Genomic DNA, 25,994 nt, shown 5'->3' with positions numbered 1-25,994 from the left:
GAGATCATAAAAAAGGGAGGGCTAAAGTGAGGAAACTGGTTGGGAGTCGTAAAAATATAGGGCAAAACGTATCCGTATAAGAGTGAGAATATGGTCTTATTTTAAGTAATGATGTATTCGGTGATAGGAACATTAAAACAAACACTATAACCATTTACAAAAATGTAGATGTAGCAAATGATTGTAAAGAACTTAGAGCTGTATTAGGAACCTTTCAAGCCAAGGGAGAGCGCGTGATCTTACTAGGTGATTGGAATTCGAGGGTAGGAGAGCGTCGGGGAGAATGTGAACTTGATCAGCATGATCCACCTAAAAATTATTACAAAAACAGAAAATCAGAAGACTAAGTTTTTAATTCAGAAGGAGTGAATTTCTGAAAATTTTGTGAAGAATTTGGAATGAGAATACTGAATTGAAAAATTAATGGGGATATTGATGGTAAGTGGACTCATGTCGGAGAGAATGAGGGTTCAGTGATAAATTATGTTATTAAATTAGAGGGGGATGGGAATAGCGACATCAAAAGGATAGAGGTTATCTCGAGAGCAGAATCTTACCATTTTCTGGTGACATTTCAACTGAACGTGAAAGAACCAAAAGAAAAGAGGCAGAGAAGAAAATTGAATCGCGGAAAAAACAAGAACAAGATCCACAGGTTTCTTTGGAACTACGAGAGAGGTGAAAAATATAGAAAAGCATTGTTAGAACTATGGGAGGAAGATAAAATTTCCTCAAAAGAATATTGGTCAGCCAGATGGGAATTATTTTAAGGAATATAAAGAAGGCGGCCGAAATGGCAAGGATGTTGAAAACATATAACTAATGGAGCCAAAGAGGAAGGATGGAGTACAAAAACCGAAAAAGACCAAGAATTGAAAGATCAAAAGAAAATAAAATAAGAGGAAAAAGGAAAATAAAAAACTAAAAGAACTACGTATTAAAAAGAAAAAGAAAAAAAATAAGAACGCTGGGAAGAGATCAAAAGAAGTAAAAGCATGAAAGAACTTTGGAGAGCTATAGGAAATTTTCGACCAAAATTGAAATGCAAAGGAAAGAAAATCAGTAAAAGACAGTGGAAGAAACGTTTTATGAAGCTACTTAAGGATGAGGGATTGGAACGGCAAAAATATATACAAGAAACCACAGAGCAGGAAAGCAACACGACGCAATAATTGGAAGTAAGAGAAACTACAAATACTGAAGGAAACGAGATGGAAGATGGGATAGATCTTAATGCCAAAATTATCGTGGAAGAATTTAAAAAGTAATATAGTCTCAAGAAAGGGAAAGCTGCAGGAGAAGACGGAATCGTCATAGAATTTATTGAAGAACTTCCACAAGTATGGGGGACAGAATTCCACAAGATAATAAATGACAGGAAAATTAGGCAATGGGTAGGAGAAAGCGAGGATTTATCCAATGCAAAAAAATGGAGAAGAGGACGATACTAAAAATTACAGGGGGTTTCCTTATTAGATATAGGATATAAAATCCTCATTTCAATCATGAATGATAGGATGATAAACTAGCTAGACAAAAGGAAATACTTCAGAGAAAGTCAAGCGGTCTTCAGAAGAAAAAGATCAGCTAGGAATCATGTCTGGGTTCTTAACGCGTTAATAAACAAGAATTTAAAAAAAGGGCCAATTATACACCTCCTTTATAGATATAGAAAAGGCATTTTACTAGGTGGATAGAGAAATTCTCCTAAAGAAATTAAGGAAACTGGAGATCCAAGGCAGGATGATAAAGATGATCGAGGAGATATATAGAACGACCTTGAACGATGTAATAACAGGAGATGGAATCACGGACTGCTTCATGACGTATAGAGGAGTAATGCAGGGATGCCACCTAAGCTCCACGTTATTCAACATGTTTATCGAAGTCATGGACATAGAATGGGAAAGAAGAAATGTAGGAGGAACGGTCATAGAAGGTATACAAATTTTTGGGATAAAATTTGCAGACGATTTAGTGCTAGTAGCAGACGCACCCAAAGAACTGACGGAGTTATTGAGAATTACTGAAAAATACGTAGACAAAAATAAATTGGAGGTAAACGTGAATAAGTCTAAGGTGATGGTATTTCGAAAAGATGGTAAAAGAAAAACTGAAGAAGTTTGGAAAATTAATGGTAAAGAACTGGAAATTGTGGATAGCTTTAAATACATTGGTTTTTGGTTTTCTGCAGGGGGTTCTCACTAAAAATGTATATTGAAATTGATGGGTATAGCCCAAAGAGCAGCGAACGCAGGGTGGGGTGTTATGAAGCAAGCTGGCCTAGACATATAGGAAAAAGACTTTACCTGATGGAGACGCTAGTAAAAGCTGGATGCCTATATGAAGTAGAGATTTGGGAATGGGTCAAAAGTGAAGAAATAGAAAGACTACAAGGAAAATATGTAAAGATAGCTATGGACTTAAGTAGAATTACTCCTGGATATTTGTGGAGAATGAAATTTGGAAGACAGCCTTAAATTGAATATCGAAATGAGAGCGGGTAGATATCTTTCAGAAATTTTGCAGATGGACGATAGCAGGTGGCCGAAAATTTGCTTCCGGGAAGAGATAAGAGGCTTAATCAACGACAATCCTTCTACTTGTGAAAAGGCCCTCAAAAAGGCATTTAAAGAAGTAGGAGATGAAGAAACTGCCATGCTAATGTGGAATGGAGGAAATCAAGGAAGGATCCAAAAGAACTTGGCAACATTGGTGGAAAAAAAATCAAGCAAGAATTATAGTGACTTGGGTCGAATCCACAGATCTTATTGCAGCGACTATAAAAAAACTAAAAGATAAGGTGGGACTAGAAAAATACTGAAAAGATGGAAATGTAAAGGGGTGGATGAAAGAGCAATGGGTGAGACTAAGATGTGGAAATGTAGCGAAGCTGGAATCAAGGGATACCAAGATTCTACTTGCAGAATCTGCAACGAAGAGGTTGAGAAAATGAAGCATATATGGACTTGCAAAGCCGTAAATGAGATTTTAAACAGTAAATGGACTAAGGGAGTAGCAGAGTGAGTAGTTTGTAAGGCAGAAACGAAATTTGAAAATCATATCATTCAAAGCTTAAACAAAAAACTAAACTCCGTCCTCTGTGATTTTGCAAAAGACTTCGAAGAAAAGGCAATAGAAAAAGGCAGAGGCTATGAAATAACGTTCATAAACGGTTCGTCAACAGATTATTCGACGTGCCTCAAATACGCGAACAAAAACATCAGGTACAGTAATGTAGTATTTCTAATGTGAACAAAGTTTTTCTTATTTAAACAGAATACTCCATTTTTTGAAACTTCATAAATAGGTATTGATAGGTTACAAAAGATTGAGAAATAGGTCAATCTTTTTGAATATCAACCACGTTTTTCTCATATAAAAAGAATAAACCAATTTCTTGAAACTTCAGAAATCGGTACTGGTAGTTCATAAAAGTTTCAACAATAGTTCGATCAATGCGTCTCAATTATGCAAACAAATAAGCTAGATATCTTCTTGTTGTATTTTGAATATCAAATAAAAAATTCTCATATAAACAAGGTTAGTTTATTTTTTTAAGTCTCTGAAGCACCACAAAGTAAAATAATTTATAAAGTGTTAGGAACATTAATAAATTCCGTGTCAAATGAAACCAAGATTAAGTACAACCATATGAGTTTGTGAAATGAAAGTTGAATAAGTAATTTGGGAAAAAATATACATGATACACTTTTTTTATAAATAACCAAGGTTATCAAAGTTCTTAAAATAAATTTAAAAATATATTTAAGTGTTTATAAAACTGGCATGGAACGAGAAACTTAATGTGTTAATAAAAAATTTTTCATCCTGGGAGATTGCTATTAAAATATAATTCCGTCAAGTTGTATAATATTTCAAATAGCGTTTTGCATTTTCTATATGGTACTTTATAAATAAAAGTTTCTTTATGTATTATACTATGAAGATATTTTCCAAATTATTTGGCCAATTCTGACTTTAAAAACTCATGCATTTGGACTTGGCGGAATTTTTGCATAGCGGATGTTTTTGGATAGCATTTTATAATCAGATATAATTTGTTCTTCGGAGCTTGCGATAATGTGTTTGTGCGGCTGGCGACGTTGTCGCGATGGTCGTGCGGCGATGGACGGTGTTGTAATGGTCGTGCTGTGGCCGATGGTAGTGTGATGGTCGTGCGGTGGTCTTGTAATTTGTTCTTCTAGCCCCTTATTGGATTTTTGACAATGAAATTTTTCCGGTTAGCAACACTTACGAAAAAATAACTTAATACTGTTCAATATCAATAAAAGAAGTTGCGAATGCCAACAGATCTCAACACTGAAAGAAAGTAGAAAAGCTTTCAGACATGGTTCTTGTTCGTAAGGGTATAAGAATTTAATTTAATTTGAAAGAACTTGTGCTCATCTCGATTCTCGGGGATCAAGGTTAGCTCAAAACGTGAACGTGCAGACGCTCTAGATGGGGAGGATTAGCTGGGTAGTGGGTAGTAACTGCGAGGCACTACGAGGCGGCCGGGTGCCGTAGACACCTTCCCATCTATGCACATAACAACGTTTTCTACAGCCATCTAATTCAGTGAACGAGGTTGGCGTACCGCAAACCCTTGATGCACGCACACACACACACACACACACACACACACACACACACACACACACACACACACGCATGTATATATTGCATACCCACACATATATTCAAGAATGGGTTAACATAAACACCAGAAACGCGTGGCGAGAATCTTCCCCCTCACGTACGGAGCTGCGCGTTTTAAGGAGAAACTTACTGTGCCGATCAAATAAGAAAAAGTATCAAAGGAGGAGAATACGACGGTACGAAGAAAGAGCAGACGACGTTACGAAGAAGCAATTTAATATCGCCTTCGCGGACGGAATAAAAATACGGAGATAAATAACCTGTATTCTCGCAACTTCCCGGCGTGTACGAGAGAATACGTGATGCTACTTTTTCTGAACTCATTCTTCGATTTCTCAAAGATCTGCGATCAGAATTTTAATTCTAGTCTTTAGATTTTTTCAAGATGTCAACAATTTTTTTGTATCATGCAAGGACAGGAAAGTGTGGAAAAAAATAGTGTAAAAGAAATGTGTGATGAAGGGACCTTTGATACTTATTAAACCAGCATGAGGAGCTTTACTTATTAGTGGATATGAGTAGAATAAAGAGATCTGTGTACGGGCAGTGTTGCGGAACGAACGTATTCTTTGAATGAACAATACGAGAATTCTAAATTGGTATAAAAATGTATACCTCCCTCTCATACCTCCTACAATTCCCTATCTCACTTTTCTCGCATTAAATTCTTGATCCCCAGCAGTATAGCGAGGCTAGAACCGAGTGAATTACAAATACCCCAAAATTGATTTATCCTAATGGTATAATAATAATAATACAAATCTGCCCGTTTCGCGGGCACATTCTCGTCACGCGCGCGCCTCGCTACGCTCACAAGTTTAAGCGCGCCTGGGGCGCGCAACTGTTGGTTCTCACGCTTCGCGCTCGATAATGCATTTACCTCGCGCTAAGCTTTTGATATTTCTGCATAGACTTTTTAAAGCTAAAGGTGATAGTTTCGACAACAGTAATTTGGTGATTGTGAATTTTCTTTTGTTAAAGCTCCTTCGACTTTAACGAAAACATTCGCATCACGTATCTCGTGCTTCGCACTCGAGTTTATCCCTACAATTTTATATCATTCCCATTAATATATATTATTATAATTCATAACTTACATTGGAATTAAAACAGACGTAGCTTCATTGTTCCGATTAAAAAATGCAAATTCTTTGAAGAAAATTTGTTGTTAAATATTTTATTTCAACTTTCGTCGTTTTTCCATAAATCGAATTTGCTCATTTCCAATGTTTATTTTTTATTTAAAAATTACATATACGGTCTACTGAGCAGCATTACTGTGAAAATGTTGCATGAAAAAATGTAAATTTTGGATTTTCCATTATTTTTTATGCTGTCAAAATTTAATTTTTGATTTATTAAAAAAATTCAAAAAGTTGTTATGATAATCTTCTAGGGCATTTAGAAATCAAACTTTTTCTTCTTATGCCATATTTTTATATCGTCCGTTAATTGGTTTAAAAGGTTCAGTTTTGTGTGTTTTTTGGACATTAGATAAATTATTCGACTTTTAAAATACTATGAATAACCGCACAGAGAATTCTTGAATTTTGAAAAAACGGTCTCAAAAATATTCAAAAGGCGCTCATTTTTTGAATTTGTATCCAAAATGGCTGGCTAGAATTATTTTTTCAAAAGTTATCGTGCTGACAGATAGGCATAAATACATACAGACCGACAGACACATTCGTAAAAACCTACTTTTCGGATTTAGAGGGTGTCAAAACGTGGACAATTGACAAAAACTGGGGGGAGGGGTTGTCAAATTTTACACATATTATTATAGTAACAAAGGGAGCCTCAGTGGCTCAGACGGTAAGGCGCTCGAATTTACCTTTGAGGTCCGGAGTTCGATCTCTGAGCCGGTTGGGTACCTCTGAACATTTTTCTATGCACTTTTACTGAAGTTTTGGTGGTTTGAATCTCACCTGGAACTGTACGACCCCTCTCATGCACTTAGCTGCAACCCTGTCCCTGGATAGTGGGTTAAAACCAGTTTTTGTAAAAAAATTATGATTTTTTGAATAATAATAGACCGAATCCATTTCAAATCAGGCAGGTTCCACGTTGGAAATTATAGAATTCCCGGAGGGACAAAATATATTGTTTTTCAGATGAGATTTTTTAAAAGACGAATTTTTTATAGAAAATTTCCAAAAAAATTGAAATTCGACTTTCTAAAAAAGTCCAGGCTCATATTTTTTGTATATTTGATGTTGAATTTTTATTATCATAATGAAAATATCTTGCGTGTTTTATGATGACTAAATAACTTTCGTGAGTAGCGGTTTGTTTGTATACATTCTTGGATGTTGCTCAATTTACATATTTTAGGCGTGGTTGAAAAAATATGCTACACTGCCAGGGGGTTCGAGTAGCAGGTTTCGTAACGATTTGTGATCTAGGAGGAAGGGGTTAATTAAAAATGTAACATTGCACGTGAACGATATAAAGCTGAATAATATTTTTTTTTAATGCTTAAAAACTTAAAATTAGTGATTTTATATTACAAGGTAACCATCTAAATAAAAACTTAACACTCTTATCTCTATTCCCCTCTTTAAGTCTTTATCTTATTTTTTTCCTGTTTTCAAGAAAATTTCAATTTTGTTCATTTTTTTCTCTTTATTGTGTTAGTTTAAAATTTGAATATTTTTCTTAAAAATTCGACTGTTTGTTTCATGATTGAACTACTTAATTTGAAATTCGTTGTTTTAGTGTTCTTAAAAATTACTTTTCTTCACTTAAAATTTAACTGATCTATTTTTGGTTGAAATTTGATGGTTTTTAGTTGGAAGTTCTACTATTATATATTTCATTGAAAATAATTCATCCGTTTTAGTTGCAAATGCAACTACTTGGATGAAAGTAAAACTCCTTTGTTATTAAACTATTTGTTCAAAATTAGTTTTTTTCTCTTTTACAGTTCATTTTCTCACTGAAAATCTAGCTATTCCATTTGTAATTGACAATTGATAGTTTTCATTTGAAAATTCAACTATTTGGTTAAAAATGTACGTAATTTGTTGTAAATTCGTATTTTTTTGTACGAAAATAATCTGCTTGATTAAAAATGTATCTACTTGGTGTAAAGTTAAACAATACTGTTTTTTTGGTAGAAAATTTAATTTTCTTGTTGAAAATTTGTCTTTATTGCATAGAAAATTCAACTATTTTCTGAAAAATTTGTCTTCTTGGCTTTAAAATTCAAGTATTTGTTTTAAAATTCAACAGTTTTTGGTTGAATTCATCTTTGTAGGTTCAAAATTAAACTATTTCGTTAAAAATTGAAGTATTTTATTGAAAATTTGTCTCTCCCGTTTAAAAGTTTAACTATTTAATTGTAAACGCCACTATTTGGTTGATAATTTTATTATTTTTTAAAAATCATCTTTTTAGGTTGAAAATTCAACTATTTTGTTAAGAGTTGATATTTTTTTTAAAAATATTTCCTTAACTGTTTGAATATTGAGCTTTGTAGGTTTACAATTTACTTATTTGCTTATAAATTCAATTATTGTATTGAAAGGTCCTCACTTTTGCTTGAAAGTTCAACTATTTCCTTTATATTACATTATACATTGGACTTTCTAACATTAAAACTTTACTCTTTCGTTCTAAATTCATATGTTTCGGTAGAAAATCTTTTTTGGTTGAAAATTAAACTTTTTTCTTGAAAATACAATATTTTTCGATTTAAAATCTTAAGACATTTACATTGAATTAAATAGGGTACCTAAAAATTAATTTTATTTAAAAGGATGTATTCCCCTATCATTCTATTTTCTTGAACAGTTACCCTGTTTCCCCTGTTTTAAGAGCATTTTGGGCAGTGAAATCTGTTATAATATTATGTTATTATATTTTTTGTATTTCACTTAAAAAGTCAAATAAAAAATGCTGACTCAAAAGGGGTAGGGATTCGTGTTTGTGACATCACTGGGGGGGGGGGGGGCAATTTCTTTATGATGATGTCTTAAGAAGAAAGGGAGGGGTGAAAAAAATTTTTTTTATCAACATGAACTAGTTTTTAAACGGCCCCTTATCGCAGGGTGTAAGCCTCCCTCTTTAGTTTGAATGTGGACCTAGAGAAGAATCATCTTAAGTTTGCACAAAAATCACACGTTCTGCAAATTTTGTCAGCACCGAAATAGTTACAAAAAATGTTTACATTTTTTTCTAGGTGGGAGGTTCGTGGTAACATCACAGGGTGATCTTCATATCAGAGCAGCAAGGGAAGAAGATGGCAGAGCAGTATATTCTTGCCTTACTTGGCACGCCTTAACCGGAGAAAGAAGAAAAAGCGAGGCAGCTACGCTGACAGTCACAGGCAAGTAATGAGAAACTCTAAATCTTCTCAATTTGTAAAAGTTTAAGTTTGTTAGTTCGTTCCCAGGATGCAGTTTAGTAACGGCGGAATAAAAATAAAGTCAAATGAAAATAAAAATAAGTCACTTACCCATTTCTTTTCATTCTACAGAACCAAAGGATCTCTTACCCCCAAGGCTGATGCAGCGTTCTCAAATCGCCATTTCTGCTGAAAGAGATTCAGATGTGCATCTCACTTGCTCAGCACAAGGCAACCCTCCTCCACAATTTACTTGGTATAGAGATATAAATGGTAAATTTCACTTACATTTTCTATATGCAATTCAAAAAATCTGCAATTCTATACTTTAAAGATTTCTTACATGTTTCCAAATATAAGCTAATGGCTATTACATTCCATTTATAAATATTAATCAATATCCCTGGATATCTCGCAAAAATAGTCAGGTTTGCAGGAGAATATGTTTCAAAGCAAAGTCTAAAATTATTAATACCTCGCAGGAAGTTCGGTGCGAGTAGAATCTTATGGAAGAATACAACTCTGGGGCGATTTGATGCAAATTCGTCGGGTAGATGCTCAGGATGCAGGACGGTATATTTGCAATGCGAGCAATCAGTTAGGTGTACAACGAGCGGAAACACACCTGGCGGTCACATCAAAGCTTAACGCTCGCATTCAACCCAACCTCCAGGTAAAAGAAGATTAAAGTCAAATATATTCGTTGATGACTATCCTACTTTTTCATTTTTCATTGAGAATAAAAATAGTCTTTTCTGAACGATCCTATTACTGTTGGAATCATATTATTCATTTTTAACAATACAGGAGGCTCAGCACAGGTTTTAAGATGGTAATAGTTAATTAAAGATTTAATTGTGGTTGATTCAAAAGCAATCTACTGAGATTATAACATTAGAATAAATCATGAGTTTAGTTTCTCTATTTAACATTTTTCATTCAAAACTGAACAGTAATCTACAATATTTTATCAGAAATAATGTTGTGCATAATAAACATGAAAAAAATTCACCAGTAAAAAGAAGATGTCAAAATGATCTCATTTTTCGGCTCACTAGAGACAAAGATAACCAAGAAGAAAAAAGGGAGGAAAGGAGGAAAAAGTCAACCAAAACTCACCTCCCACTTTTTCCTTTCTCCATTCTTTTTATACTGTCAGGGAACCAACATGTTTCGAGGCCAATTTAGACTTCTTTTTAATTTTACTTTAAAGTACACGAAAGTTACTTCAACCAATTAATACCTCTATCCCATACTTTGTTGTATCTTGAGAGGTCCCTTTTTAAATTAATATCTTTGTTACCTTCTCTCTATCTTTAATAATCAAATTTAAGATAGGTTTTTTTTAAATTGTTCAGTATTTGCATCTAATTTTTCTCTATTTCTTTTTTTTTAACAGAAAACTAAATGCTTTATCACAGTCAAAAATCTTTTTATGATAAACTCCCTGAATTTTATATTTGATCAAAATGTCTTTCTGTAAAATTTTGGATCTTAGTTTTCTACTAATTAGGTCAAATTTTTTAATATTTCTCACAGGTTCCTCATTCATATCAATACCATTGCCCCAATTTCTGTTTATTTCAGAAAATACATTACTCATCAAAAAAGAAAAATCAATTTCAAACACAATTTTTCTAAAAATATTACTCTTTTTAATATTTGTTTTGATAACAAGGATAACTCTCTGTATTTGCTTTCCATCGAACGACTCTAAATTCTCCGTATTGTTTTTGTCTCTTATTTTTACAAAAATTGAAAAAGATCAACAGAACTGAACATCATGGTGTGCAGTGTATAAACTCACGACATATACTAACATTGAATTTATACAGAAAATCTCACAGATAAAATAAAATTATTCCGGATGAAATAGATTACTGTCTAATCTTAAATAAAAATTAAGGTATATAATTTTGCAATACCTCCTTCTCCTCCATCTTCACCTCCTCTACCTCTACCTCCTTCACCTCCTGCTCCTCATCCTCCTCCTCCTCTACCTCCCCCTCCACTTCCTCCTTATCCCCCTCCTCCTCTTCTTCCACGTCCTCCTTATGCTCTTTCTCATTATCCTTCTCTTCGTCATCCTCATCATTTTCATCAAATAATTTATTATTAACTTGATTACTTGTAGCTTATATAAGCAGAAACATTACATTAGAAAATGAAAAAAACTTTCACTTTTCTGATAAAATACCAATTTTATTCTAGGTAATTAATTCGGGTGACATTGCAATAATGAACTGCACGGTGGAAGGTTACCCAGTCGAAAGTGTTGAATGGCTGCATGATGGAATTCCAGTTTTGACGGCTCACGAGACTAGAATCAGATTAGCGGCCCCTTTAGTCCTCGTAATAGGATCAGTGGGTCGCAGGGACAAAGGAATGTATCAGTGTTTAGTTAGAAGCGATAAGGAAAATGCACAAGCAACTGCTGAGTTGAAATTAGGAGGTGAGAACGACCCTTACCTAGTCTTTCAATTTATTTTTCATCATATAGAAATGAAAACTGACTAGCTTTGATAAAAATCCTTATAGCTAGAGTATTAACAAAGAGGTGCTCTTTTAATAAATCAATTTTAGATACCGTTCCGGAATTGCAGTATACGTTTATAGAACAAGCTTTAAGGCCTGGACCTCCTGTTTCACTTCGATGTTCAGCAACTGGATCTCCACCACCTTCCTTTACTTGGCTATTGGATGGAGAACCTTTGAGTGAAATTATGTCTGGTCACAGGTACAGAATTATTAAATTCAACGCGCAATTATATTTTTGTCTCATGAAATTTTTAAATCAAAATACAAAATTAATATTAATGAAACTTTTGCATTTCATAGAATATATTATTTATAAAATGATAGAAAAGAAAAGACAATATTTTTGACAATTGATAAAAATTGATATCCTAACTTGAGATTTCATTGTATTTTTTTCAAAAATATCATTTTTCGACGAGAAGCCCTAACAACCCACAAAATAAGTATGATACGAAAAAAATGACAGGCTGATAATTGTCATTACTGTCTGTAGCACTTTTAACAATTTTTCAACTAAAGTCGATTTTTTCTCAGGACTGAACGCGGAACGATTATTTGGTATAATGAATCCTTGACTGTCTCTACTTTTTTATTATCGTTACAAAATTGAAATGCAAATACACAATTTTTTTCTTTAATTTTTTCTGTCACCACAAAAAATGAAAGAAAAAAATTACACGTCTGTCATTTTTTGGATTTCATACCTCTTTGTAAGAGATAACATAAATTTCTTCAAAATCGTAAGTTTCCCAGTGGGCACAAAATACAGCGACGCCTTCACGACATCGTTACATCTTTACGGCAATTTTACTCCATCCTATATCCGTCTCGTTACGGTGCCTTTACGATATCGTAAGAAATCTTCAGATCATACGACGTTTTCACGATATTGCAAAGACACATTAACGACATGGACATAGGATGTCGTAAAGTTGTCGTAAAGATGTCGTAACGATGTCCTAAAGACGTCGCCAAATTTTGTTCCCACTGGGTTCATTTTTGAATTGAAATGATTTTTGTTAGAAAACGCTCACATATCTTATTATTGTTTAAATATTGAAACTTTATTTGAAATCTATGTATACTGACTTCCAGAGAAAAATGTGAACATATCCTAAAATTGTTCGAAATTTTGTTATCTTCTTTAAAATCCACTTGTTTTTTATTGATGTACTGTTTTCCGGTATGAAACACCAACAAAGTCAATAAATAAAAAAAAAACATTTTCTGCAAAAAGCACTAACATAACATTAAAAATATTATTATTTTATTGTAATCTTCGATTTAAAACTTTTTTCTTGAATTTTGCGCTGTGGGGAATTTTATTTTTCAGTTGTTCCAACATAATCCTAAATTGTTCCCAAATAAAAAATGTTCTTTAAAATCTATATCGATATTTGAAAAAATCGATGGAAACCGCTTACTTAACCTATACATATACAAACCTAATCTTCTTTAAAATGTTTGAAATATAATGTTTTTTTTTTGTTTAAGAAGAAAACATTTTCCGGCGAAAAATACTGATACAATTATATTTTTTTAATTTTCCTTGTATTTTGTTTAAATAACAATGATTTTGTCGAATACCAATTTTCCATTTTAAACAGCTATCTAAAGTTGTTTGAAAATTATGAATCTTCTTCGAAATCTAATAACTCTTTAATAAAATTTTCCATTTTCCACAAAAAAATGATTTAACACCTTTCAAAATTGTTCAGGCTTGAGAATTTTATTATTTTAAACAGAAAATATGTGGTATTTAAATATAAAGATTTGTATTTAAAAATTTCAATATCATGTGAAACACTCCGAGAAACCTAAAGTTATTCCAAATTGTAATTGTTATTTTTGACGTCAAATTATTTTTCTTTAAAATAACCTGATCTTTGTGAAAAACGACAACATACCATATCATTGTTCAAATATTTAATATTTTGTTTGAAATCTACATCGATTTCAGGTAAAAAAAACCGTTAACCTAACCTTAAATTGTTTAAAAATTATAAATATTCTTTGAAATCCATATCGATAATTCATTGACTGAACCTAAAGTTGTTGAAAAATGTCAAATATTCTTTGAAATCTAATGACTCTCGTTTAAAATGATCGATTTTTTCTTAAAAACTCTAATACAACCTAAAACTGTTATAAAATTGCAAATCATGTTTGAAAGATAATGATGTTTGTTTTACAAAAATTTTGTTGTAAAAGGCAAGTGTAACACAAGATTGTTAAAAAATTATGATCCATTAAGAACTAATGATTTTTGTTTACTAATGTCAATTTCAGGAAAATTATTTACTATTATAAATTTATTTATTACCCATTTCCGATTTGAAGTGCTAACATAACTTGAAATGATTTAAAGTTGGAAATATTTAGGGAAGAAATTTTGCTTGAGAATGTTAATTACCGGTTCAAAAAAAACTTTAACCCCGCCTTAAATTTTTAGAAATTTTAAATCTTCTTCGCAACTTTATGATTTTATATTAAACATTGTTATAAAAAATATTCATTTCCAGCAACAGGCACTAATATAAAACATGCATAATTTTTGCTATAATTTATTAGGTAATTTGAAAGTTTTACTATAAGCCCGCAAGAGTATTAAAAAGCAGAAGTGTTTCTCAAAATTAGCATAAGTTTTTCTATTATTTTTCTTATTAAAAAGGGATGAGTGGAATAATGGATAATAAAAAATGTAATTGCTTTTTCTAATTCCTACAGATATGCTATTGGTCAATATGTGGACCAATCTGGGGATGTCATTAGTCACTTAAATATTACATCAGCAGCTTCTGAAGATGGAGGACTTTACTCTTGCATCGCTTCCAATTCGCTCGCATCAACAGTCCACAAGGCCAGACTCAATATTTATGGTATTCAAGTATTAATACTTAATAACTGAACTAATAATTATTTAATTAATAATAAATATTGTAATACTTTCTTCTGAATTCTTCCAAATGAAATGAAATACTTAAATATTTGATCAATTCAAACTTTGCGTCTTTTTCTAGGTGCTCCTTATATTCGTTCAATTGGGCCAATCCGAGCGATTGCTGGGGTTGATACGACCATAGCTTGTCCTTATTCCGGTTACCCTATAACATCAGTAGAATGGTCGCGAGATGGGGTAGCCTTGCCCCTTGATATGAGGCACAAAGTGGACAATGGACATTTAACTATCACTGATGTAGACCCGCATGATGCTGGAACTTACACTTGCACAGCTCGAGCGAGAATGGGTCAGACAGCTAGTAGAGACATCCAACTTTTTGTCAGCAGTAGGTTCAATTGCTTCAACTCTCCTTCGAGGCTCTACTTAAATTACGTAACGCATTATAGGTCCTCTCTAAGACTCCCCCCTCCTCCCCTGTAACAAATCATAACCAAATATTTATTCCCCTCTCCATCTTTTTGTACGTAATTTTTAGTTTCCGGATTTTTTTGCTAGTAAACTTTAGTAGAATTAGGCAGGGTGTCCAAGAATGTCGTTTTCAAAATTTACTGATATTTCCTGGACTAAATTTTCATTTACCTTGATCATTAATATTCAAATACTTGCATTCTAATCTTGTAATACTTTGAACATAAACTCATTTATAAACCGAATAAAAAAGCATTTCTAATGCAAATTCAAAATTTTGAAATTTATTAATTTATTATAATGAAAAAAATGTCTTTTCTACTATAAGAGATGGCTTCAAAACAAAACACTTGATTTTTCAAAATTATAATTAAATTTTGTAACATCCTAATTAAATTTTCAATCTAAAAAGATAAATTTCCGAATATAAAGTGTCGTAGGTTATATTTCAATCGAAAGAGGTGAAATTCATAAGAAAAAGAAGAATTTTTAACAAATAAAGATTTGTCACTCAAGAAAGACATAAAATTTTATCCAAATTGTTGCATCTTCAAGCCAAAAGACGAATTTTCTCTATGAAAATTATTTTTTTTTACCAAAAAAGGAGAATTTTCAACCAAAAAAAGATCAATCTTAAAATATAAAAAAGTTACATTTTCAGTCAATAAATTAATTTTAAAAATACTTTTCCACTAAAAAGTTCAATTTTCAACCAAAGACATAAGACTTTAATCAAAAAATAAATTTTTAACAATGTCGTTTAACTTTTGCTCAAGAAGATGAATTTTCAATTTAAAAATATACATTTTCTACAAAATAGTGAAACTTTCAACCGAAGAGATGAATTTTCGACTAAACATGTAAATCTTAAAAAAATGATTTATTAGCAAAGTAATTGAACGAAGTCTTTCAAACAAAATAGTTTACTACTCAAGCAAAGAAGAAGAATTTTGAACAAAAAATTTGCATTTTCATACAAAAATTGAAATTTCTACTAAAAAGATGAATTTTTAATTAAATTTTTTTTTAATACTTGAATTCTTAACCAGAAAAGATTCCAGTTGACTTTTCGAGATCAAAATATAACTTTTTAACAAAACACAAGTTTCGACAAAAAAAATTTAATTTTAAATTTAAAAAATAACGGTTTTTTTAACCAAAAAGGAGAAATTATTAACAAAATAGTTGAATTCCCTACCAAGCCGTTGCATTTTTATCCAAAAAGGGATTAAAATTCTCTTAAACAGATAAATCTTTATTGAAAAAAAACTAATTTCCCAAAAAATAGTTAAATTTTTATTCAAAAAAGATTCCAGTTGATCTTTTAAGACAAAAATATAAATTTTTTAGACAAAAAACAAGTTTCTTCCAAAGAATTAAATTTTCAATAAAAAAAATCAACTAAAAAGGACAAATTTTCAACAAAATAATTTTACTCCATACTAAGTAGTTGCATTTTTATCAAAAAAACATGAAATTTCTCTTAAAACAGATTAATTTATTATTTAAAAAAGAACTTAATTTCCAAAAAATAGTATAATCTTGATACAATAAAGAATCTACTTGACTTTTCAAGATCAAAATATGAATTTTTTAACAAAAATAAGCTTCAACAAAAAAATTTATTTTTCTCGTGAAAAAAACGAATTTTTCAACCAAAAAAGATGACTTTTCAACAAAATAGTTTAATTCTGTACCAAATAGTCGAATTTTCATCTTAGAAAGATGAAATTTGTACTAGAACAGATCAATTTTTAATAAGAAACTAAAAACTTTTTTTTAAGTTAAATTTTTATCCAGAAAAGATTTTAGTTCTCTTTTCAACGGTAAAATATTTAATTTCAACAAAAAGTAAATTTTCTACAAAATAGTTTAATTTTCAACCAAGCAGTTGTATTTTGATCCAAGAAAGATAAAATTTATTTTAAAACAGATAAATAAAAAAACATTTAAAAAGTAGTTAAATGTTCATCCAAAGAAAATCCCTATTCACTGTCCAACACCAAAATAAGAATTTTAAAGAATAAGTAAATTTTCTGCTCAATACTAGAATTTTTATCAAAAAAAGATGACTTTTCAACAAGATTCTTAAATTGTTGGGTATATAGGTGCACTTTAAATGAAAAAGACAAATGTTAAAAAAAAGTTAAATTTTCATAAAAAAAGATTTCATTTGACTTTGAACACAGAAACACGAATTTCAAAACAAAAATGAAGTTTTCTAGGAAGTGCTTGCATTTTCAAACAAACTTGCATTTTTATCCAAGATGCAATATTTCTACTAAAAAAGATGAACTTTTAAATTGAAAAGACAAATGTTCGGAAATAATAGTTTTTATCCAAAAAAGATTTCAGTTGGCTTATCAGAAAAAATATGAGTCTTAAACAAAAGGTTAATGTTCTACGATAAGAGTAGAGTTTTTCAACTAATGAGACGAATTTTTAACAAAACAGTTTAATTTTCTACCAGAATAGATGTCTTTTTGAGAAAATTGTTAAATTTTCAACCAAATAATAAAATTCATAATTAAAATGTTAATCTTCAGGAGGAATTTTTTGCCAATTTGCAAAAATTACATACATGAGTGAAGCACCCTTTCTCTCCTTCCGTAACAAATCGGAACAAAACGTCTCGACCTCCCCCCTCCCCTGGTGTGTTACATAATTTAAGTAGGGTCCTTTATATCAAATCTTTCAAATAATATAATTAAATTCGAATTATTTTATATCAAGGTCCGCCAGTAATGAGTGCGATCTACTTTCCTGTAGACCTTCAAGAAGGTAGTCGAACTCAAGTTTCTTGTAGTGTTACTTCCGGGGATCTTCCTATTCATTTCTCTTGGTTAAAAGACGGAGAACCTCTACCATCTTCCCTTCGAGTGAGTCTAAGATATTTTTGATTGATTTTAGATTTCAATGCTTTCCGAATTAATGCCTTTTTACAATTACAACCCGTAATTTCTACATCCACATTTTAGATTGAAGAAAGAGAAGAAGACTTCTTCCACTTTCTGATCTTCAAGAACATCTCATCCCGACACAGTGGCAACTACACCTGCATTGCGATGAATAGTGCTGCGAAAGTCAATCAAACAGCAGAATTACTTGTTCGGGTTCCTCCCCAATGGGTCTTCGAGCCTCAAAATGTATCAACTCTATTGGGAAGTCCTCTCATCCTTCATTGCAAAGCTGATGGATTTCCGCCACCATCTGTTAATTGGCTTCGAAGTCGAGGAAGATCTGCTAACAACTACCAACCTTTGATGGCCGGTCTTGATGGAAGACTGACGATTTTGCCAAATGACACCTTATGGACTGCATCAGCTGAACCTCAAGACGAGGGTCACTATCTCTGCAGAGCTAATAACAGCATCGGATCAGGATTAAGCAAAGTTATATACGTATCTGTAAATGGTAAGAGACCTATAATCTGAAATATATATGGTTGCAGGACATCAGATCTGTACTTTGAATGTACTGATGCTACTAACAATATTAACTTTCTTCTTTTGTGCTTACTAACTTTTAATGAACTAACAAATCCTCTATCCCAGAGCCTGCTCGATTTGAATTTCAAAGCAAGAATGTCACCATCCGTAGAGGTGAATCTGTTACTCTTGATTGCACAGTAATTGGTGATGATCCGATCGAAGTACAGTGGCTTCATAATAATAACAGAATGAACACAAATGGCCATAGGCTGAGCATCAGTCAAGTGAAGACCGACAATGGGCTCAAGTCGCAACTTTCAATCAGAAATAGTGATCGACAAGATACTGGTGTTTATAGATGTACAGCTGACAATGCTTACGGAAGAAGCGAACATCTCATATACCTTGCAGTTCAAGGTTAGCTGATCTTCTTCCTGCTAATCCTACTTACTTCACTTTTAAGTTATAAATTTTTATTATTTGGTTGAAAATTTTATAATTTTCTTGGAAAGGTATCCTTTTTGGTTGCAAATGTAACTGTTTTCTTACAAATTCTCCTTTTTGGGTTAAAAATATAACTCTTTAGGTAGAACATTAATCTTTTGTTTAAAATTCATATTTTGTTGCTAAAATCTTTTTTGGATGAAAAAATGTTTGAAACATTTTTCTTATTGATTTAAAAATTCGCCTGCTTTAGTCAAAATTTTATTTTTCTTGGAAAAAAATGAAACTGTTTCGTTGAAACGTTAAAAATCTTGTTAAAAAGTCACACTTTTTGGTTAAAAATAGAAATATTTAGCAGAAAATTAACTTATGGTTCACAATTCTTATTTTGGTTTTGGAAAGTGAACTGGGATAAAAATTTCTTTTTTTTTTTTTGAAAAAATGTTTTTTTTAAATTATTTGTTTTAGAATAAATTTTATCTTTCTTGGATAAAAATGCAGCTGTTGGGTTGAAAATTAAACTATGCAGTTAAAAAAATCAAATTTTTTTGTTGGAAATTCTACTGTTTTGTTAAAAATTGAAAATTTTCGTCGAAAAATTAATTTTTGTTTAAGATTTATATTTTAGTGTTGAAAAATAAACTGAAATTTTTCTGGATAAAAATTCAAATTAAAAAAAAGTTTGTCAGTTTTTTGATTAAAATTCGTCTGTTTTAGTACAAATTTCATCTGCCTTTAATACAGAATTCAACTTTTTTTTCCTAAATTAATCCTTTTTGGTTGAAAAAATTCAACTTTTTAAATTAAAAATTCAATTTTTTCATATAAACCTTTTTTTGTAAAGAAATTCATTTTGTGATGTTCAAAAGTCAACTGTAATCTTTCTTGGATCAAAATTAAAATAATTTAAAATTAATATATTACAAATTCATCTGTTTTAAGAGAAACTTCATATTTGTTGGATATAAAAGCAACTATTTAGTAGAGAAATAAACAATTTTGTTTAAAAGTCATCCTTTTTTGTTGAAAATTCGTCTTTTTGGTGAGAAAGTAATTTTCTTGGTTTGAAATTTTTTTTTAGAAGAATACATCAGTTTCGTGAAAAATCAGTTTTTTGCTGGAAAGTCATATTTTTTGTTTGATAATTCAATTTTTTGTAGAAAAAATTCGTCTTTTGGTTTGAAGGTTCAACAACTTAGATAAACTTTTATGTGCTTCTTTAATGAAAAATCTATCTTTGTTAAAAAATTTTCTTTTTTATTGAAACATAAACAATAACACTCTTTTGCTATAAATTTATCTTCTTAGCTTGAAAATATTAAACTATTATGTTCAACATTTTTAATTTGTATTTGATGTATTGTCTCATTCTTTTTAGAAAAGATTCTATATTAAAAATATTACAGAATTAAAATCCTTGTATTTCAATATTTATGATCCAGGATTTTTAAAATTTGGTTCTCGGACACCCTGCGGGATCTTCCATAAAGTACGTTACCCGTTTTGAGGGGGGGGGGGAGGAATGTTTTTCATAGAAAATTATTATTTCTGTTTAAAAATTAATCTTTTTAGTTCAAAAATCAACTTTTTATTTGAGAATTTAACATGTAGGTTTTAATATTGAACTACTTTCTCAAAAATAAGAAATACATTTTTTCTTTCTTTTTTTAAAATTCAAATATTTTGTTAATAATTCGTCTTTTTTAGTAGTACAAATAAATCTTTTTGTTTAAAAATTCAACTTTTTGGTTTATCATTCTTGAAATTTTTTAAACATTCGATCATTTCTTTTTCGATAGAAAATAAATTTTTCTCTTTAAAAATTCATCTTTTTGGTTAAAAGTTTAACAAATAGGTTTTAAAGTTGAACTACTAGTTTATAAAATATTTTCTTTCTTTCTTGAGAATTCAAACATTTTGCTTGATAATTCTTAAATTTGGTTGGGAATTCGTTTTTTGAATAGAACATTAATCTTTTTGTTTAAAAATTCATGTTTTTTTCAAAATTCATCAAATAGATTTTAAAATTGAACTAATTTATTACAAATGCATTTTTTGGTTGACCATTTAAAATTTTAGTTAAAAATGTATCTCTTTGGTTGGAAATCATCGTTTTTAGTGCGTTTCCAGACGATGAATGTTTTTGGTAGAAAATTAATCTTTTTGTTTAAAAATTATTGTTTTTAGTTAAAAAATCAACTTTTTGGTTCAGAATTTAACAGATACGTTTTAATATTTAGCTGCTTTCTCAAAATTAAAAAATAAACTTTTTCTTTCTTTTTTAAAAATTCAACTATTTTGTTAAAAATTCATCTTCTTTAGTAGTAAAAATTAATCTTGTTGTTTAAAAATTCATCTTTTGAAATTGAAAATTTAACTTCTTCGTTTAGCATTCTTGAATTTAATAAAAATGCATTTTTTGGTTAACGATTCAAAGTTGTAGTTAAGAATTCATCTCTTTGGTTGGAAATTAAACTGTTTTATTGAACATACCTTTTTTGGGTGAAAAACTACTTTGGTAATTGAAAATTGACCTATTTCATGTTTGTCAAGAATGTTTATTTGTTAAGTTAAAATTCAACCTTTTGTTAAAACCGAACTATTTTATTAAAAATCTGTTTTTTTTTCTTGTCGAAAATTAATCTAGTTTAGTTGAAAATTCAACTTTGGGGTTAAAGTGTTCTTGTATTTTTTTAATTTGCCTTTTATGGTATAAATTTATTTTTTTCTCTTAAAATTTCATATTTTTATTTTCATAATTCAACTGACTTCGTTATTTTGTTTTAAAAGTTCAATAATTTAACCAAAAAATTAACTTTTTGTTACAAATTTGTTTTCTTTTTTATAATTTGAAATTATTTTTTACATCAAAAGCTTGACTGTTCCATTTTTGGTAAAAAAATTTACCTCTCTCAGTTTAAAAATTCAATACTACCCAGGTTAACTGTCACATCAAATTCAATTAGACACATTCAACATTTACTTTCAAAATCACTTTTTTATTTTAATTGTTGATTTATTACCGAAGTTTATAATTCACCCAGGTCATGTAGACAATATAGGCATATTGGCAACTTGATTCGCTATAAACACACACACACACAAATTAGTATGAACATAAAATCGAGTTTTACCAAGAGCTACGTTACTTGGGGGGGGGGGGGCCAAATTAACTATTGTCAACGAGGGTAGTGGGGGGGGGGGGTACAAATTGCTGAAAATTAGTAACGTAGTTTATAGTTGATCCCTGCCTATCCACAGTCTAATTAGATTTTCTTTCTATAAATGAACAGAAAGGCCTGATCCACCAACGAATCTCGAAGTGATCGAAATTGGATCAAGATCTATTCGACTCTCCTGGAAGAAGGCCTTTGATGGAAATACTCCTATTCATAAATACGTTATACAATATCGTCCCCTTAGTCATGGAATTACTGATGATTGGGATCCGTCGAAAGCCCATAATGTCTCCTTTACTCCTGGATTGTCGAGTTTCGAAGATGAATCAGATCCCACTCAAAATGGTTCGTAGCAACTGATTTAAATAATATTGTGAAAATAAGTGTAATCATGTATCCAGGATGCAGTCCTGAATTGAAGATTTTATTTTCCAGGTTTGTCTCACTATGAAGTATCCAATGAAGATCAAGAAGTGGTTCTCGTGAACGGACTCCATCCAGCTATTACCTACACTTTTCGCGTTTTCGCTATAAATAATATCGAAGCCAGTGCCCCAACTGACCCGGTTGTTGCCAAAACCCAAGAAGAAGGTTTGTTCTCAAACCTGTTCCACTTTACTCTATTTATTTTTACCACACATGTATATCTAAGATAATTTGTTTATTCTCAGCTCCTACGGAGCCTCCGCAGGATATCAAAGTCAAATCAGCTGGACCTGGAGAACTGATAGTCATCTGGCAGGTAAATATTCTCCATATTCGATTCTTATTCCACTTAGAAACAATTTGATTGTTGCTTATAATCATTGTCTGCAGGCGCCTCCTAAAGAATCCTGCAACGGGGATTTATTGGGTTACATAGTGACCTGGTCTGAACATTCTTCCTCGACATCAGGAGTTAACCAAAGCAAAAGTTTAACTGTTAACGGTTGGGCGACAACTAAAGTTCAATTAACTGGATTGAGGAACTATACAAAATACGATATCTCTATCCGAGCTTTTAATAGTATAGCTAGTGGACCTGCAAGTGTTCCTGTCGTTGGAACAACTCAAGAAGGGGGTGAGAATTGATCAGTTATTTAGAAATTATTACAGTTTTAAAATCTGTACCTAAAAATAAATTTGTGAAGCAATACATCAATTTTATTCAAAGTAAAATGTTCTTTCAGTGCCAGGAGCGCCTCCAACTCAAGTTACTTGCAATCCACTTTCCTCCCAAAGTATCAAAGTTTCTTGGCATCCTCCCCCTTCTCATCAACATGGGGGAGTAATTCAAGGATATAAGATTTATTATAGACCAGTGCCTACTGATAATAGTGAGTTATTTTATTTATAAGATAACAAACGCCTAGAAACTTCAAACAATTTTTCATCGTGTATATTTTTTTTAGTGGAGATATCGACAGTCGGAGAAGTTAAAAAGACGACAAGCGATGAAACGTACCTGCATACTTTGTACAAATATACAAACTATTCGATTAGAGTATTAGCCTACACAGGAGCTGGTGATGGCGTTCTTAGTTCTCCAATTTATTGTGCTACTGATGAGGATGGTAAGATATTTTAATGATAGATTTGAAAAAAAGAACATCTTCAGGCTTGAAAATTTTCGGGTTTGCTATATCTCGAGGAGGAACAACTGGTATAAACTGAGTAAACCAATGTAATCCAAAGTAATCCGGAAGTAATCGGAGTAATCCACTCGCACTTTTATTCTAATTTCGAGTAATGCATATAATTCGGAATAATCCAATTGAAATTCAATTCTAACTCAAATTAAACTACTTGTAAAGCAAAGTAATCCAGTGTAATCGTCTTTTAACAAAAATAATATGGAGTTAATTAGCCAATACAAATAATCCAATTGTTATTTATAATAATCCACCTATAATCCAGAGTAATCCACTTGCAATTCAGGTAATTCAAAATGGTTTATTTAATACAAGTGATTAACATTTGAAGCCTTTTGTTGTTCAACATTTATTATTTTTTGTTGTCTTTTTTTTGTCAAAAAATAACTTCAATAAGTAAAATATTCAATATTCCATTTTTGTTCAAAATAGATGTTTTATTTAAAATTTAAACTTCATATATTTTGTTGAAAATTCGACTTTTTCGGTAGAAAATTAATTTAAAACGTTAAAAATTAATTTGTTTTTGTGAGAAATTTATCTTTTTTGTTAAAAATTCATCTTTTTAGAAAAGAAACAAATATTAAATTCAATGTTTTTATATTTATTAAATTATTCTTGTTATAATTATTGAAAATTAACTTATTTTGTTGAAAATTTAATTTTCTAACTCAAGATTATTAATTTAACTTAAAAATGGTTTCACTGATAATTTAAGTGTTTTTTTTTTTAATTCGTTTGTTTGGTTAAGAATTAATGTTTTGAACTGAAAATTTAACTACATATTTCAGTTTGATTGTACATTTGTCTTTATTAGTTTGAAATTCATTTATGTTTGGTGAAATTTTAGTTTTGGTATGAAAATTCAGATTTTTGGTTAAAAACTTAACTATTTTGTTGAATATTCAAGCATTAGGTTAAAAATAGTATTGGTCAAGAATTCATGCCTTTGGCTTAAAAATTGAACTGTTTTTGTGAAAAATTTAACTATACTGTTAACATAGCGTCTCATACGGTAGAAAATTAATGTTCTTGGTTAAAAGTTCAACTACTTGGTAGATTTTGTTTGTTGAAAATTCTTTTTACATTCTCATTCATGAGAGTGCAATGTAATCGTCCAAATTTCCGATCTCTAGTTTTTAACGGATCTTTACGTTTCGGCACTCACAGAATCCGAAAATCATACAATTTTAACGGTGTTCACTCTGATTTTTAAAGGATTTGTCCAATCAAGTCAGCCTTTGATACACTTCTTAAGGTTCACAAAATGGAGGCCAAGTTCGTTATGCAGATATTTCCAACCAAAATTAAGAAATTTGTAGCATTTTCAAAATTTGAAAATAAAATTTTTTTCAAATTAAAAATTTTTTGTCAAAGTTTCTTATAGATGAGTAGAAGATTTGCAAATTATCCACATAAAATTTGTAATTTCGATGAAAATTAGAAAAGTTATATACTTTTGAAAATTTCCAAAATGTTCCGAAAAATAAACATTTTTCTAAAAGATGAGAAAATTTCATTTAATTTTATCACTCGATATCAAATATATTTATAAACTTTGTCACTTCAATTTTCCGATTAGACAAAAATTTAACAAGTTTGAGCTTTAAAATTTGAATAAAATTTTTTTATGAGTTTTAGAAATTTTTGTCAAAGTTTTTGATACGCGTAAAAAAATTGTATATTATCCTAATAACATTTTTAAATTCGATAAGACTTCAAAAAGTTTCATGCCTTTCAACATTTCGAACATTTTCTAAAAAAGGAAAAAAAAATTTAATAGTTAGAGTTAATCAATTCATTAATCAATCCAAATTTCTACTAGATGTAAAATATATGTTTTTCGAAACTATTGGCATGCAATATTTTAATTAGACAAGAGTTCTAAAAGTTGGATCATTTTCAAAAGTATGCAATTTTAATTTTTAAGAGATCCATAAGTTTAAAACATTATTTGTAGTTGATTTTAACAAGATTTACAAATTATCTTGATGAAGTTTTTTAAGTGATCACGAATTATCGAGCGCGAAGCGCGGGTTTCGTAATGAGTATTAATCATCAAAGCGGTAGGTGCTTTGAGAACCTTTTTTAAAATCTAATCGAAAAAAATGCAGTTACAATTTATGGCTGTAATTCCTCAGATGTTTAAATCACAGTTTTCGATTTAATTTATAGTATTTACAATATTTGAAAAAATTTAATTAAAGTGTACGCATTAAGAGTACGAAAACGAGCGCGACGCACAAGAGCGTACCCGCGCACTCATACTTGGCGCGCAGCGCGCAATGAGAATGTGCCCGCGCAGCGGGCATATGTTTTTAATTGAGAATGCTTAATTTTAGTTGAAAATTCCTCTATTTAGTTGAACATGTAACTATTTCCTTAAAAATT

General features: G+C 30.7%; 1 protein-coding gene across 1 annotated transcript in view; it reads left to right on the top strand.

Moving 5' to 3' along the window:
- LOC117180138 (Down syndrome cell adhesion molecule-like protein Dscam2) overlaps positions 1–25,994 on the top strand; it is a 274,387-nt gene that overhangs the window by 225,146 nt on the left and 23,247 nt on the right. The window contains exons 5-20 of the mRNA XM_033372479.1: positions 8,846–8,992; positions 9,143–9,283; positions 9,493–9,683; positions 11,222–11,462; positions 11,594–11,747; positions 14,276–14,427; positions 14,569–14,835; positions 17,652–17,797; positions 17,897–18,332; positions 18,473–18,766; positions 22,087–22,317; positions 22,408–22,563; positions 22,644–22,714; positions 22,789–23,032; positions 23,142–23,288; positions 23,364–23,525. Of these exons, the coding sequence (XP_033228370.1) occupies positions 8,846–8,992; positions 9,143–9,283; positions 9,493–9,683; positions 11,222–11,462; positions 11,594–11,747; positions 14,276–14,427; positions 14,569–14,835; positions 17,652–17,797; positions 17,897–18,332; positions 18,473–18,766; positions 22,087–22,317; positions 22,408–22,563; positions 22,644–22,714; positions 22,789–23,032; positions 23,142–23,288; positions 23,364–23,525 (3,180 nt within the window). The remainder of the gene's footprint in view (positions 1–8,845; positions 8,993–9,142; positions 9,284–9,492; positions 9,684–11,221; positions 11,463–11,593; positions 11,748–14,275; positions 14,428–14,568; positions 14,836–17,651; positions 17,798–17,896; positions 18,333–18,472; positions 18,767–22,086; positions 22,318–22,407; positions 22,564–22,643; positions 22,715–22,788; positions 23,033–23,141; positions 23,289–23,363; positions 23,526–25,994) is intronic.

This window comes from Belonocnema kinseyi, chromosome 9 (assembly GCF_010883055.1).
Source record: "Belonocnema kinseyi isolate 2016_QV_RU_SX_M_011 chromosome 9, B_treatae_v1, whole genome shotgun sequence".
Lineage (NCBI taxonomy): Eukaryota > Metazoa > Arthropoda > Insecta > Hymenoptera > Cynipidae > Belonocnema > Belonocnema kinseyi.
Note: the sequence above shows the minus strand (reverse complement) of the source record. Positions and strands in the feature narration are given on the sequence as shown.